Source organism: Pimephales promelas, chromosome 15 (genome assembly GCF_988280905.1).
Source record: "Pimephales promelas chromosome 15, fPimPro1.hap1.1, whole genome shotgun sequence".
In the NCBI taxonomy this organism is placed as follows: Eukaryota; Metazoa; Chordata; class Actinopteri; order Cypriniformes; family Leuciscidae; genus Pimephales; species Pimephales promelas.
Window position 1 is genome coordinate 19,068,130 of NC_142783.1, and position 16,269 is coordinate 19,084,398.

At 35.0% G+C, this 16,269-nt stretch overlaps 3 protein-coding genes across 3 annotated transcripts; all 3 read left to right on the top strand.

The window, feature by feature from the left end:
- Nucleotides 1-964: 964 nt before the first annotated feature.
- Nucleotides 965-4,930, top strand: LOC120478529 (kelch-like protein 10). Its single transcript, XM_089119978.1, has 8 exons — nucleotides 965-1,170; nucleotides 1,496-1,985; nucleotides 2,496-2,915; nucleotides 3,423-3,620; nucleotides 3,832-3,981; nucleotides 4,162-4,278; nucleotides 4,441-4,532; nucleotides 4,648-4,930. Exons 1-8 carry the CDS (start codon nucleotides 1,028-1,030, stop codon nucleotides 4,778-4,780), a joined length of 1,743 nt encoding a protein of 580 aa, XP_088976104.1. The 5' UTR covers nucleotides 965-1,027; the 3' UTR covers nucleotides 4,781-4,930.
- A 1,400-nt stretch (nucleotides 4,931-6,330) lies between these two features.
- Nucleotides 6,331-10,197, top strand: LOC120478524 (kelch-like protein 10). The gene is made up of 8 exons (XM_089120288.1): nucleotides 6,331-6,506; nucleotides 6,862-7,351; nucleotides 7,885-8,304; nucleotides 8,709-8,906; nucleotides 9,118-9,267; nucleotides 9,448-9,564; nucleotides 9,796-9,887; nucleotides 10,009-10,197. The coding sequence occupies exons 1-8, from the start codon at nucleotides 6,364-6,366 to the stop codon at nucleotides 10,139-10,141; spliced, it is 1,743 nt and encodes a 580-aa protein (XP_088976414.1). The 5' UTR covers nucleotides 6,331-6,363; the 3' UTR covers nucleotides 10,142-10,197.
- Nucleotides 10,198-11,636: 1,439 nt separating this feature from the next.
- On the top strand, nucleotides 11,637-15,556 carry LOC148973555 (kelch-like protein 10). The gene is made up of 8 exons (XM_089120287.1): nucleotides 11,637-11,869; nucleotides 12,227-12,716; nucleotides 13,246-13,665; nucleotides 14,082-14,279; nucleotides 14,491-14,640; nucleotides 14,821-14,937; nucleotides 15,162-15,253; nucleotides 15,375-15,556. Exons 1-8 carry the CDS (start codon nucleotides 11,727-11,729, stop codon nucleotides 15,505-15,507), a joined length of 1,743 nt encoding a protein of 580 aa, XP_088976413.1. The 5' UTR covers nucleotides 11,637-11,726; the 3' UTR covers nucleotides 15,508-15,556.
- Nucleotides 15,557-16,269: the final 713 nt, after the last annotated feature.

Consider the following 16,269-nt stretch of genomic DNA (forward strand, 5'->3'; position numbering starts at 1 on the left):
GGCACCCATAGAAATGAATGGGAAAAACTGTAATTTAGAGCATCCTAAAATAAGCCAAAATAAGATACCAGGTGACAGCAAAGTCACTTCATCTTTAGGTTTTAGCTCTAAGAACTTATTGGAATGATATTTTAATGTAGTTAAAAAAAAATAAAAAATAAAACATAAAAATAAGAATAATTTACATAGAAAATATGGTACCTTTTGAAGTAAATAAATTCAAAAATACCCCCAAAATAAAAAGAAAACATGATAAATGGATAGACAAAACTTTATCAGACACAGTGATATAACATTTATAATAAATAAAAACTAGGATCACACCTGGGTACTCTGTGCCCACATTTATCCACAATTACAGGATTAAGGCCTAAAGTGAATAGGCTATGAAGGTCAAATTCCTAAAAAAAAAAAAAAAAAACACACAAAAAAACCCTTTAAGTTTAAAAACTCTTTAAAAACTCTTTTTACTCTTTTTATTACAAGTACTTTTACTTATAATAGGAGGAATTCTAAATTTACAGATTTAACTTAAAAGACATTTCACTCATGATGTGATCTAATGCTGTGTAACCTTGAAATGGAATGGGAATATGACATCTGTGAAAATGATAATCTTTATACAGTCAAAGATAAAAAAAAATGGTAAATGTTTTTTGACTGTAAAATAATTTATGTATTTTGTATTCTTTAGTATATTTTGTACAATCAAAATGGATGCTCGCATATTCAAATGACTAATTATCCCATGCTTTATTTATTTTATTAGTCACTGAGTTATTCATATATTTTTTTATATCTTTGTGACTGGGAAGATGGTTTATGCAAAAGGAATTGATAAAACAAAACTCTGCATGTGGCCAAGACACAAACTGAAAGAAATATATCAAGCTCTACTATGATGTCATAAAGACATTCTATAGAACTCTCCTGAGCAAAAGTCCCCACAAAGACACAATCCTGAGGTGACTTTAATCAGAGTTTGAGGTGAGAAGTCTAACATTGATTTACAATTTACTGAGAGAACATGGAGAACATAAGAGCCACAGCTTTTGACGTGTTTGATGAAGCACGTTTACTGGGGGAACACACTGACATGATCATCAAGTCAAACGACACAGAATTTCAAGTGCACAAGATCGTCATGTGTGGCTGCAGCACCTACTTTAGGTGAGTGGAAGCATTTGCATTAACATCTTACATTAACAAGTATTAACATAATTCTGTTAATACTGCCAAAGCTGTCCAAATATATAAATGCATGAAAATGAATGAGTGTATTGCCAGAACAAAGAATGTAACCTTGATATCTAGGGAAAAAAAAACATTCTGGAAATTTGATTCTGGAAGTGGCTATGAATGAAGTTTTACCCAGAATTTCGAATTTAATAACTAATCTGTTTCTCAAGTAAATTTGGCTGAAATTAAAGAGTAAATAACGAAAAGTTATTGTATGCTCATTATTAATGCATTTCTTTGTCAAATTTGTTAAAAGGGCTCTTTTCTCCAACAACTGGAACACCTCACAACATGTCTGTGAAATTCCAGGAGTATCCCAAGACATCCTGCTTCTCATTATTCAGTATGCGTACACAAGATCTGTGCTCATTACTCAAGAGAATGTGGTGGAGCTCTTGGTGGCGGCTGAAATGATCTTAGTCTCAGGTCTTGTAGATGCCTGCTGTCAGTTCCTGGAGTCACATTTATGCCCAGAGAACTGCATTGGCATCTGCAAGTTTACAGAGGACTTTTTCTCCTGCTCAAAGCTCCACTGTAAAGCAAAGCACTACATCCTGCAGCACTTTGAGGAGGTTCTGCACGTATCTGAGGAGTTCCTGGAGCTCTCCCTAGAACAGCTTGAGGAGATCATTGATGAGGATGAGCTGAATGTCAAACAGGAGGAGGTGGTTTTTGAAGCCGTCCTCCACTGGATTAATCATAAACCAGAAAACCGGAGGCAACACATTGCCGTACTTCTGCCGAAGGTAACTAAGATTTTTGTCTTGTTTTTCATTGCCAATATCTTAAAAATCTTAAATCAAGATTCATTTTCTGCTATTATTGTTAGTTAAACGTAGAAATTTTGTTTTGTGGTTTGCCATTCACATTCATATATATATTTTTAAATTTGTCTATAATTTACAGACATTTCTTCAGTTTAATTTTTAGTTATTTTAGTTTACATCTGACTAAATAAAAATGAGAAAAGGTTTTCATTTATTTTAGGGTTTTAGTTTTAGTTTAACTACAATAATCCTGGCATGCGGTAATAAAAATAAACAATTCAATGGGCAATCAAGTTTGTTGTTCTTCCCCTTCTGACAGATTTTTTCTTCATGTTTTAAGCAATAACTCATTTTATTTTAAATCAATTTTCAATAAACAACTTAATGTGTGAAGTCTTTTTGGAAATCTGTTTTTATTTTTGAACACCATAAAACTGCTTAGTAACAGTCTTGGAACAGTCTCTGAAAGTCAAAACTCTCTTGCTTTAGGTTCGATTGGGGTTCGTAACATCAGAATACTTCCTCAATAATGTAAAGTGCAATGCACTAGTAATGGAGAATGAAGCCTGCTTGCCTGTTATCATCAATGCTATGAAGGCTCTGTTTGACCTCCACATGGATGAACCCACCGACTCAGAACTCATGCATAAACTGACACGTCCACGTCTGCCCTCATCGATCCTATTGGCCATCGGAGGATGGAGCGACGGCAATCCCACCAATGTGATTGAGGCGTATGATGTGAAGGCAGACTGCTGGGTCAGGATGACTCAAGAGGATGAGCGTCCCAGAGCCTATCTTGGTACAGCAGTCCTGGATGATTTTGTCTACTGCATTGGTGGTTTTGATGGTGTGGACTATTTCAACAGTGTGAGGAAATTCAGTCTTATCACTCAGACTTGGCAAGAGGTGAGTAATGATGTAGGTCAACATGTAACTTTAATTTAGCTTCCTTTATAAAACAGTATTGTTGTACAGTGATGGTACTAAATTGTACTTTGATATGGACCTAGTGCTGAATGATGTGCTGTACTCCACTTTACTTCAAAGAATACCACTGTATTACCATATTACATATTACAAAGTGGTAAAACCATGATACATTTTTGTTTGTGTTCCAACAATTGTTGTAGCTTAATAATATAATATAATATAATATAATATAATATAATATAATATAATATAATATAATATAATATAATATAATATAATATAATATAATATAATATAATATAATATAATATAATATAATATAATACACCAGAGTTCCCATCATGACTGTTTCAAAAAAAAAAAAAAAAAAAAAAACATTAAGAAAAATAATACCATTGTATTTATTTGCAACTGATAAGACCAATGAGAACCAATGAGATGGTGTATTGATGTGTGTCCGCACACTGATTTGGTGTGTTGTAGGTGGCCCCCATGTATGAACGCCGATGCTATGTAAGTGTTGCAGTTCTAGACGGGCTCATTTATGCCATTGGTGGTTTTGATGGACACCAACGGCTTAAAACAGTAGAGCGCTACGATCCTAACACCAATCAGTGGACAATGATGACACCCATGAATGAACGGAGGAGTGATGCCAGCGCCACCTCACTGCAGGGCAGGGTAAGAGCACTCACCCATGATTCCACACTATTCTGCTGGACACTATTAATGCAAAGCATGAAGGAAATGTGTAATTGAGATATGGCATGGGAAAAGTGTTAATTTTGAAAGGAATATCATACAATTTACAGAGTGTTTTAAAAACTGGTTCTCTGATCAATCTGTGATGATTGTGCACAAACATCATGCATGTTATTTTTGTGTTTGTCAGATTTATATCTGTGGTGGTTTTACTGGGGTCGAGTGTCTCTTCTCTGCTGAGACATTCAACCCTGAAACAAACCAGTGGACTCTCATCGCTCCCATGAGCAGCCGCCGCAGTGGTGTTGGTGTGATCGCTCATGCAGATCTAGTGTATGCTGTGAGTATTAAACACTCACACATATCAGGGTTATAGTTTTAATTAACTATGATAACCATAACACAAATACAGAAATATGGATCAATCACAGTTTAAAGGTTGCACTTATACATGCATGGTTGTGCAATGCGCATATACAAATGCACAGAATAGATCAATAAAAAGTGTATTTATTTAAAGGTTGGTGGTTTTGATGGTACCAGTCGTTTGAGCAGTGTGGAGGTCTACAATCCTCAGAGAAACATTTGGCGTGACATTGCATCAATGTTTAATCCACGCAGCAACTTTGGCATTGAGGTGAGATCAATGTGTTTGACTATAAAAAAACATCTACCCACATAATCGTCAAAAAATGATACTTTTTAATTGAAGTGTTGCATCCATAAGATTTATTCATGTCAAGATAAAGACTTTAGCTGTACATTATTTAATTTCCTTTTTACTTTCCTCAAAATCCAGGTAGTCAATGGTCAGTTGTTTGCTGTGGGAGGATTTAATGGGTTCAGAACCACCTGTGATGTGGAGTGTTACGACACGACGACAGATGAATGGTAACTTCCACAAACACTAAATCTCACAGATCATTTCACACTTCATTAGATATAAGTGTAAGTATCTAAGTCCAATGCAGGCTATATTTCATTGCATTCTTTGTTTTCTATACAGGTTTGATGCAAATGAAATGGGCATTTTACGTAGTGCTCTGAGTTGTTGTGTAGCATCAGGATTGCCAAACATGGCCCAATACGCTGCCCATCGAGACACCGTCCAGACACAAGACGAGTCTGAGAGAGAATGATCTCCAAGACTACAAATGGAGTGTCATATTTACTGAATAAATGCATTCAAAAAAAAGGCTGTATTCCAAATGTTTAACTTTCTCTCAGGTAGTGTTGTTCATTTAAAAAATTAAACATTGCAAGGGATTTTTACAGCCCAACTAACAAACATATAATATTGAGAACTCTGTTTACTGATTAAACTATTTATTGGTTTATTAAACTGTTTAATAATTGCTGTCATTTACTGGCTTCTTTTATATGATTATTTATTGTGTATGAGTGATTAAACTCATAAATAGTCTTTACTAAACTCTCTGATTTTGTTTTCATTACTATAGGCATAATCTATATGCATCTTTTGTGTTACATTAAACAGTCAAGCCTATAATTTTTGTCATTATTGACTTCTGAAAATAATCATAACTATTATTATGAATACAGAGAAATATATATTATATAGAGAAATAATTGCGCCAAAATTCTGAAATCTTTGTAAGATATCACTGAACATTTATTTAACCATAGCAAAAGTACATTTCTTACTTAAGTTAATTTTTCATCTCTTTTTTTTGTGTTTATTTAAAATCAGACAAATCTGATATTATTTTAATCTCCAATCTGTTGTTTAACAGTTGATATAGTTCTTTAATGCTTCACTAACTAGCAGAAGACACTAGCAGGGTTTAAACCCCAGTTGTGCAGTTGGTGCATGTTGTATGTAACATTGTGTTACAATGTGCCCCTATTAGAAATATGGTATTCTATACTTTTATAAATTCTATTGAGAAAACATGAGAAACATGTAAATAAAGACTGGGAATCAATGTTCAGAAATTATTGATTATTATTTTGTTTTGAACTATGCAGTATATCTGTGTTTTCCGGTGTATTTGTTGTCAAACTTAAAATTTTTTTTATTATTAATTATTAAAAAATGCCAATATTTTATATGAAAAAGTTAATAATTGTATTTTATTAAGAAAATATTTTGGTTTGACTTGTACATTTTTTTTTATTAGATCAGATAGGATTTCAAGCTGTTATATGGTGATGTTACAATGTGCCCCTCACATACAATGTACCCCACCTATGGGGCATGTTGTCACATTTCACTTCCATTCTTTCAGGGTAAATCAAGAAAAAAAGTATACACTGTATTTAAAAAAAAAACAAAAAAAAAACATAATTGTAGTAGACATGTGGGAAATGAACGTGCGGAAAAAAATACTCTAAACCCTAAGTAGATTTACACAAACCGAGAGAGTGAAAAAGCGGTAGGTTGTGCCCCGCTCTCCCCTATTCAAATGATTAATTATAAATAACATGCTTTATTTATTTTATTAGTCACTGAGTTTTTAATATTTTTTAATATCTTTGTGACTGTGAAGATGTTTTATGCAAAAGGAATTGATAAAACAAAACTCTGCATGTGGCCAAGACACAAACTGAAAGAAATATACAAAGCTCTACTATGATGTCATAAAGACATTCTATAGAACTCTCCTGAGCAAAAGTCCCCACAAAGACACAATCCTGAGGTGACTTTAATCAGAGTTTGAGGTGAGAAGTCTAACATTGATTTGCAATTTAGTGAGAGAACATGGAGAACATAAGAGCCACAGCTTTTGACGTGTTTGATGAAGCACGTTTACTGGGGGAACACACTGACATGATCATCAAGTCAAACGACACAGAATTTCAAGTGCACAAGATCGTCATGTGTGGCTGCAGCACCTACTTTAGGTGAGTGGAAGCATTTGAACTGCAATTGTTTGCAAATTACCAATTATTACTGTAAAGTAAATAATTTCCACTGCTAACATCATTCTGTTAATACTGCCAAAGCTGTCCAAATATATAAATGCATGAAAATGAATGAGAGTATTGCCAGAACAAAGAATGTAACCTTGATATCTAGGAAAAAAACATTCTGTAAATTTGATTCTGGAAGTGGATGAATGAAGTTTTACCCAGAATTTTGAATTTAATAACTAATCTGTTTCTCAAGTAAATTTGGCTGAAATTAAAAAGTAAATAACGAAAAGTTATTCTATATATGCTCATTATTAATGCATTTCTTTGTCAAATTTGTTAAAAGGGCTCTTTTCTCCAACAACTGGAACACCTCACAACATGTCTGTGAAATTCCAGGAGTATCCCAAGACATCCTGCTTCTCATTATTCAGTATGCGTACACAAGATCTGTGCTCATTACTCAAGAGAATGTGGTGGAGCTCTTGGTGGCGGCTGAAATGATCTTAGTCTCAGGTCTTGTAGATGCCTGCTGTCAGTTCCTGGAGTCACATTTATGCCCAGAGAACTGCATTGGCATCTGCAAGTTTACAGAGGACTTTTTCTCCTGCTCAAAGCTCCACTGTAAAGCAAAGCACTACATCCTGCAGCACTTTGAGGAGGTTCTGCACGTATCTGAGGAGTTCCTGGAGCTCTCCCTAGAACAGCTTGAGGAGATCATTGATGAGGATGAGCTGAATGTCAAACAGGAGGAGGTGGTTTTTGAAGCCGTCCTCCACTGGATTAATCATGAACCAGAAAACAGGAGGCAACACATTGCCGTACTTCTGCCGAAGGTAACTAAGATTTTTGTCTTGTTTTTCATTGCCAATATCTTAAAAATCTTAAATCAAGATTCATTTTCTGCTATTATTGTTAGTTAAACGTAGAAATTTTGTTTTGTGGTTTGCCATTCACATTCATATATATATTTTTAAATTTGTCTATAATTTACAGACATTTCTTCAGTTTAATTTTTAGTTATTTTAGTTTACATCTGACTAAATAAAAATGAGAAAAGGTTTTTATTTATTTTAGGGTTTTAGTTTTAGTTTTTATTACAATAATCCTGGCATGCGGAAAGAAAAATATACAATTAAAAAAAAACAAACAATTCAACGGGCATTCAAGTTTATTGTTCTTCCCCTTCTGACAAATTTTTTCTACATGTTTTAAGCAATAACTCACTTTTTTTTAAATCAATTTTCAATAAACAACTTAATGTGTGAAGTCTTTTTGGAAATACGTTTTCATTTTTGAACACCATAAAACTGCTTAGTAACAGTCTTGGAACAGTCTCTGAAAGTCAAAACTCTCCCTTGCGCTTTAGGTTCGATTGGGGTTCGTAACATCAGAATACTTCCTCAATAATGTAAAGTGCAATGCACTAGTAATGGAGAATGAAGCCTGCTTGCCTGTTATCATCAATGCTATGAAGGCTTTGTTTGACCTCAACATGGATGAACCCACCGACTCAAAACTCATGCATAAACTGACACGTCCACGTCTGCCCTCATCGATCCTATTGGCCATCGGAGGATGGAGCGACGGCAATCCCACCAATGTGATTGAGGCGTATGATGTGAAGGCAGACTGCTGGGTCAGGATGACTCAAGAGGATGAGCGTCCCAGAGCCTATCTTGGTACAGCAGTCCTGGATGATTTTGTCTACTGCATTGGTGGTTTTGATGGTGTGGACTATTTCAACAGTGTGAGGAAATTCAATCTTATAACTCAGACTTGGCAAGAGGTGAGTAATGCTGTAGGTCAACATGTAACTTTAATTTAGCTTCCTTTATAAAACAGTATTGTTGTACAGTGATGGTACTGAATTGTACTTTGATATGGACCTAGTGCTGAATGATGTGCTGTACTCCACACTACTTCAAAGAATACCACTGTATTACCATATTACATATTACAAAGTGGTAAATCCATCATACATTTTTGTTTGTGTTCCAAAAATTGTTGTAGCTTAATAATATAATATAATATAATATAATACACCAGAGTTCCCATCATGACTGTGTCAAAAAAAAAAAAAAAAATAGCATTAAGAAAAATAATACCATTGTATTTATTTGCAACTGATAAGACAGAACCAATGAGATGGTGTATTGATGTGTGTCCGCACACTGATTTGGTGTGTTGTAGGTGGCCCCCATGTATGAACGCCGATGCTATGTAAGTGTTGCAGTTCTAGATGGGCTCATTTATGCCATTGGTGGTTTTGATGGACACCAACGGCTTAAAACAGTAGAGCGCTACGATCCTAACACCAATCAGTGGACAATGATGACACCCATGAATGAACGGAGGAGTGATGCTAGCGCCACCTCACTGCAGGGCAGGGTAAGAGCACTCACCCATGATTCCACACTATTCTGCTGGACACTATTAATGCAAAGCATGAAGGAAATGTGTAATTGAGATATGGCATGGGAAAAGTGTCAATTTGGAAAGGAATATCATACAATTTACAGAGTGTTTTAAAAACTGGTTTTCTGATCAATCTGTGATGATTGTGCACAAACATCATGCATGTTATTTTTGTGTTTGTCAGATTTATATCTGTGGTGGTTTTACTGGGGTCGAGTGTCTCTTCTCTGCTGAGACATTCAACCCTGAAACAAACCAGTGGACTCTCATCGCTCCCATGAGCAGCCGCCGCAGTGGTGTTGGTGTGATCGCTCATGCAGATCTAGTGTATGCTGTGAGTATTAAACACTCACACATATCAGGGTTATAGTTTTAATTAACTATGATAACCATAACACAAATACAGAAATATGGATCAATCACAGTTTAAAGGTTGCACTTATGCATGCATGGTTGTGCAATGCGCATATACAAATGCACAGAATAGATCAATAAAGAGTGTATTTATTTAAAGGTTGGTGGTTTTGATGGTATCAGTCGTTTGAGCAGTGTGGAGGTCTACAATCCTCAGAGTAACATTTGGCGTGACATTGCATCAATGTTTAATCCACGCAGCAACTTTGGCATTGAGGTGAGAGGTGGTCAGTTAATATCTGTCTCTGGTGAAACTATGAAATATTGTTGAAGGCTTCAAAGATCAATGTGTTTGACTATAAAAACATCTACCTACATAATTGTCAAAAAATGATAGGCTACTTTTTAATTGAAGTGTTGCATCCATAAGATTTATTCATGTCAAGATAAAGACTTTAGTAGCCTACATTATTATTATTTTTTCCTTTTTACTTTCCTCAAAATCCAGGTAGTCAATGGTCAGTTGTTTGTGGCGGGAGGATTCAATGGATTCGGAACCACCTGTGATGTGGAGTGTTACGACACGACGACAGATGAATGGTAACTTCCACAAACACTAAATCTCACAGATCATTTCACACTTCATTAGATATAAGTGTAAGTATCTAAGTCCAATGCAGGCTATATTTCATTGCATTCTTTGCATCTGTTTTCTATACAGGTTTGATGCAAATGAAATGGGCATTTTACGTAGTGCTCTGAGTTGTTGTGTAGCATCAGGATTGCCAAACATGGCCCAATACGCTGCCCATCGAGACACCGTCCAGACACAAGACGAGTCTGAGAGAGAATGATCTCCAGTCTGACTACAAATGGAGTGTCATATTTACTGAATAAATGCATTAAAAAAAAAGGCTGTATTCCAAATGTTTAACTTTCTCTCAGGTAGTGTTGTTCATTTAAAAAATTAAACATTGCAAGGGATTTTTACAGCTCAACTAACTAACATATAATATTGAGAACTCTGTTTACTGATTAAACTATTTATTGGTTTATTAAACTGTTTAATAATTGCTGTCATTTACTGGCTTCTTTTATATGATTATTTATTGTGTATGAGAGATTAAACTCATAAATAGTCTTTACTAAACTCTCTGATTTTGTTTTCATTACTATAGGCATAATCTATATGCATCTTTTGTGTTACATTAAACAGTCAAGCCTATAATTTTTGTCATTATTGACTTCTGAAAATAATCATAACTATTATTATGAATACAGAGAAATATATATTATATAGAGAAATAATTGTGCCAAAATTCTGAAATCTTTGTAAGATATCACTGAACATTTATTTAACCATAGCAAAAGTACATTTCTTACTTAAGTTAATTTTTCATCTCTTTTTTTTGTGTTTATTTAAAATCAGACAAATCTGATATTATTTTAATCTCCAATCTGTTGTTTAACAGTTGATATAGTTCTTTAATGCTTCACTAACTAGCAGAAGACACTAGCAGGGTTTAAACCCCAGTTGTGCAGTTGGTGCATGTTGTATGTAACATTGTGTTACAATGTGCCCCTATTAGAAATATGGTATTCTATACTTTTATAAATTCTATTGAGAAAACATGAGAAACATGTAAATAAAGACTGGGAATCAATGTTCAGAAATTATTGATTATTATTTTGTTTTGAACTATGCAGTATATCTGTGTTTTCCGGTGTATTTGTTGTCAAACTTAAAAAATTTTTTATTATTAATTATTAAAAAATGCCAATATTTTATATGAAAAAGTTAATAATTGTATTTTATTAAGAAAATATTTTGGTTTGACTTGTACATTTTTTTTTATTAGATCAGATAGGATTTCAAGCTGTTATATGGTGATGTTACAATGTGCCCCTCACATACAATGTACCCCACCTATGGGGCATGTTGTCACATTTCACTTCCATTCTTTCAGGGTAAATCAAGAAAAAAAGTATACACTGTATTTAAAAAAAAACAAAAAAAAAACATAATTGTAGTAGACATGTGGGAAATGAACGTGCGGAAAAAAATACTCTAAACCCTAAGTAGATTTACACAAACCGAGAGAGTGAAAAAGCGGTAGGTTGTGCCCCGCTCTCCCCTATTCAAATGATTAATTATAAATAACATGCTTTATTTATTTTATTAGTCACTGAGTTTTTAATATTTTTTAATATCTTTGTGACTGTGAAGATGTTTTATGCAAAAGGAATTGATAAAACAAAACTCTGCATGTGGCCAAGACACAAACTGAAAGAAATATACAAAGCTCTACTATGATGTCATAAAGACATTCTATAGAACTCTCCTGAGCAAAAGTCCCCACAAAGACACAATCCTGAGGTGACTTTAATCAGAGTTTGAGGTGAGAAGTCTAACATTGATTTGCAATTTAGTGAGAGAACATGGAGAACATAAGAGCCACAGCTTTTGACGTGTTTGATGAAGCACGTTTACTGGGGGAACACACTGACATGATCATCAAGTCAAACGACACAGAATTTCAAGTGCACAAGATCGTCATGTGTGGCTGCAGCACCTACTTTAGGTGAGTGGAAGCATTTGAACTGCAATTGTTTGCAAATTACCAATTATTACTGTAAAGTAAATAATTTCCACTGCTAACATCATTCTGTTAATACTGCCAAAGCTGTCCAAATATATAAATGCATGAAAATGAATGAGAGTATTGCCAGAACAAAGAATGTAACCTTGATATCTAGGGGAAAAAAACCTTCTGTAAATTTGATTCTGGAAGTGGATGAATGAAGTTTTACCCAGAATTTTGAATTTAATAACTAATCTGTTTCTCAAGTAAATTTGGCTGAAATTAAAAAGTAAATAACGAAAAGTTATTCTATATATGCTCATTATTAATGCATTTCTTTGTCAAATTTGTTAAAAGGGCTCTTTTCTCCAACAACTGGAACACCTCACAACATGTCTGTGAAATTCCAGGAATATCCCAAGACATCCTGCCTCTTATTATTCAGTATGCGTACACAAGATCTGTGCTCATTACTCAAGAGAATGTGGTGGAGCTCTTGGTGGCGGCTGAAATGATCTTAGTCTCAGGTCTTGTAGATGCCTGCTGTCAGTTCCTGGAGTCACATTTATGCCCAGAGAACTGCATTGGCATCTGCAAGTTTACAGAGGACTTTTTCTCCTGCTCAAAGCTCCACTGTAAAGCAAAGGACTACATCCTGCAGCACTTTGAGGAGGTTCTGCACGTATCTGAGGAGTTCCTGGAGCTCTCCCTAGAACAGCTTGAGGAGATCATTGATGAGGATGAGCTGAATGTCAAACAGGAGGAGGTGGTTTTTGAAGCCGTCCTCCACTGGATTAATCATGAACCAGAAAACAGGAGGCAACACATTGCCGTACTTCTGCCGAAGGTAACTAAGATTTTTGTCTTGTTTTTCATTGCCAATATCCTAAAAATCTTAAATCAAGATTTTTTTTCTACTATTATTGTTAGTTAAATGTAGAAATTTTGTTTTGTGGTTTGCCATTCATATATATATATTTAAATTTGTCTATAATTTGCAGACATTTCTTCAGTGTAATTTTTAGTTATTTTAGTTTACATCTGACTAAATATAAATGAGAAAAGGTTTTTATTTATTTTAGGGTTTTAGTTTTAGTTTTTATTACATAATCCTGGCATGCGGAAAGAAAAAATATACAATTAAAAAAAACCAACAACAATTCAACGGGCATTCAAGTTTATTGTTCTTCCCCTTCTGACAGATTTTTTCTTCATGTTTTAAGCAATAACTCACTTTTTTTTAAATCAATTTTCAATAAACAACTTAATGTGTGAAGTCTTTTTGGAAATACGTTTTCATTTTTGAACACCATAAAACTGCTTAGTAACAGTCTTGGAACAGTCTCTGAAAGTCAAAACACTCCCTTGTGCTTTAGGTTCGATTGGGGTTCGTAACATCAGAATACTTCCTCAATAATGTAAAGTGCAATGCACTAGTAATGGAGAATGAAGCCTGCTTGCCTGTTATCATCAATGCTATGAAGGCTTTGTTTGACCTCAACATGGATGAACCCACCGACTCAGAACTCATGCATCAACTGACACGTCCACGTCTGCCCTCATCGATCCTATTGGCCATCGGAGGATGGAGCGACGGCAATCCCACCAATGTGATTGAGGCGTATGATGTGAAGGCAGACTGCTGGGTCAGGATGACTCAAGAGGATGAGCGTCCCAGAGCCTATCTTGGTACAGCAGTCCTGGATGATTTTGTCTACTGCATTGGTGGTTTTGATGGTGTGGACTATTTCAACAGTGTGAGGAAATTCAGTCTTATCACTCAGACTTGGCAAGAGGTGAGTAATGCTGTAGGTCAACATGTAACTTTAATTTAGCTTCCTTTATAAAACAGTATTGTTGTACAGTGATGGTACTAAATTGTACTTTGATATGGACCTAGTGCTGAATGATGTGCTGTACTCCACTTTACTTCAAAGAATACCACTGTATTACCATATTACATATTACAAAGTGGTAAATCCATCATACATTTTTGTTTGTGTTCCAAAAATTGTTGTAGCTTAATAATATAATATAATATAATATAATATAATATAATACACCAGAGTTCCCATCATGACTGTGTCAAAAAAACAAACAAACAAATAGCATTAAGAAAAATAATACCATTGTATTTATTTGCAACTGATAAGACAGAACCAATGAGATGGTGTATTGATGTGTGTCCGCACACTGATTTGGTGTGTTGTAGGTGGCCCCCATGTATGAACGCCGATGCTATGTAAGTGTTGCAGTTCTAGACGGGCTCATTTATGCCATTGGTGGTTTTGATGGACACCAACGGCTTAAAACAGTAGAGCGCTACGATCCTAACACCAATCAGTGGACAATGATGACACCCATGAATGAACGGAGGAGTGATGCCAGCGCCACCTCACTGCAGGGCAGGGTAAGAGCACTCACCCATGATTCCACACTATTCTGCTGGACACTATTAATGCAAAGCATGAAGGAAATGTGAAATTGAGATATGGCATGGGACAAGTGTAAATTTGGAAAGGAATATCATACAATTTACAGAGTGTTTTAAAAACTGGTTTTCTGATCAATCTGTGATGATTGTGCACAAACATCATGCATGTTATTTTTGTGTTTGTCAGATTTATATCTGTGGTGGTTTTACTGGGGTCGAGTGTCTCTTCTCTGCTGAGACATTCAACCCTGAAACAAACCAGTGGACTCTCATCGCTCCCATGAGCAGCCGCCGCAGTGGTGTTGGTGTGATCGCTCATGCAGATCTAGTGTATGCTGTGAGTATTAAACACTCACACATATCAGGGTTATAGTTTTAATGAACTATGATAACCATAACACAAATACAGAAATATGGATCAATCACAGTTTAAAGGTTGCACTTATACATGCATGGTTGTGCAATGCGCATATACAAATGCACAGAATAGATCAATAAAGAGTGTATTTATTTAAAGGTTGGTGGTTTTGATGGTATCAGTCGTTTGAGCAGTGTGGAGGTCTACAATCCTCAGAGAAACATTTGGCGTGACATTGCATCAATGTTTAATCCACGCAGCAACTTTGGCATTGAGGTGAGAGGTGGTCAGTTAATATCTGTCTCTGGTGAAACTATGAAATATTGTTGAAGGCTTCAAAGATCAATGTGTTTGACTATAAAAACATCTACCTACATAATTGTCAAAAAATGATTGGCTACTTTTTAATTGAAGTGTTGCATCCATAAGATTCATTCATGTCAAGATAAAGACTTTAGTACATTATTTTTTTTTTCCTTTTTACTTTCCTCAAAATCCAGGTAGTCAATGGTCAGTTGTTTGTGGCGGGAGGATTCAATGGATTCGGAACCACCTGTGATGTGGAGTGTTACGACACGACGACAGATGAATGGTAACTTCCACAAACACTAAATCTCACAGATCATTTCACACTTCATTAGATATAAGTGTAAGTATCTAAGTCGAATGCAGGCTATATTTCATTGCATTCTTTGCATTTGTTTTCTATACAGGTTTGATGCAAATGAAATGGGCATTTTACGTAGTGCTCTGAGTTGTTGTGTAGCATCAGGATTGCCAAACATGGCCCAATACGCTGCCCATCGAGACACCGTCCAGACACAAGACGAGTCTGAGAGAGAGTGATCTCCAGTCTGACTACAAATGGAGTGTCATATTTACTGAATAAATGCATTCAAAAAAAGAGGCTGTATTCCAAATGTTTAACTTTCTCTCAGGTGTCGTGTTGTTCATTTAAAAAATTAAACATTGCAAGGGATTTTTACAGCTCAACTAACTAACATATAATATTGAGAACTCTGTTTAGGCCTAGTACTGAGTAAACTACACTGAAAAAAAATCTTTTTTGGTAAGGTAAATACTACTGAAAAAAAACCCAATGTAATTTACAAGAAAAAGTTAGTTCACGCACGAATTAAAAAAAAAAAAACTAAGTAAATTCCATATCAGTACTTAGTTCAAGCGAGTAGAAATGAAAGCATAAATATGAAATCAAAAAAATAAAGTAAAAATTACTCAACTTTTCTGATAATGGGGTTCCCATCATGAACTGGACCTTGAATAATTAATGAGGCTCATTTTTCACTGGTTTCCAGCAGTATTTACACTGTTTTATCATTGCTTTTGTTGTCAGGATTAGTGACTTGCCATTTTGTGACATTTTGAGGAAATTTTCTGCTCAAAATGACACATTCAATTTCAAACACAAAAACGATCCATCAAATGTTACCGTAATTGTGTATTGTCTACCACGTATTGAGGTCTTTGCATTCACATCATGTTTAACATCTGACATGATGAAGTATAAATTACTTAGATAGGCTAAGTAAAACACATACTATAAATGACTGGTATAATTCAATAAAATTGTTTGAGTGAAATGTAATG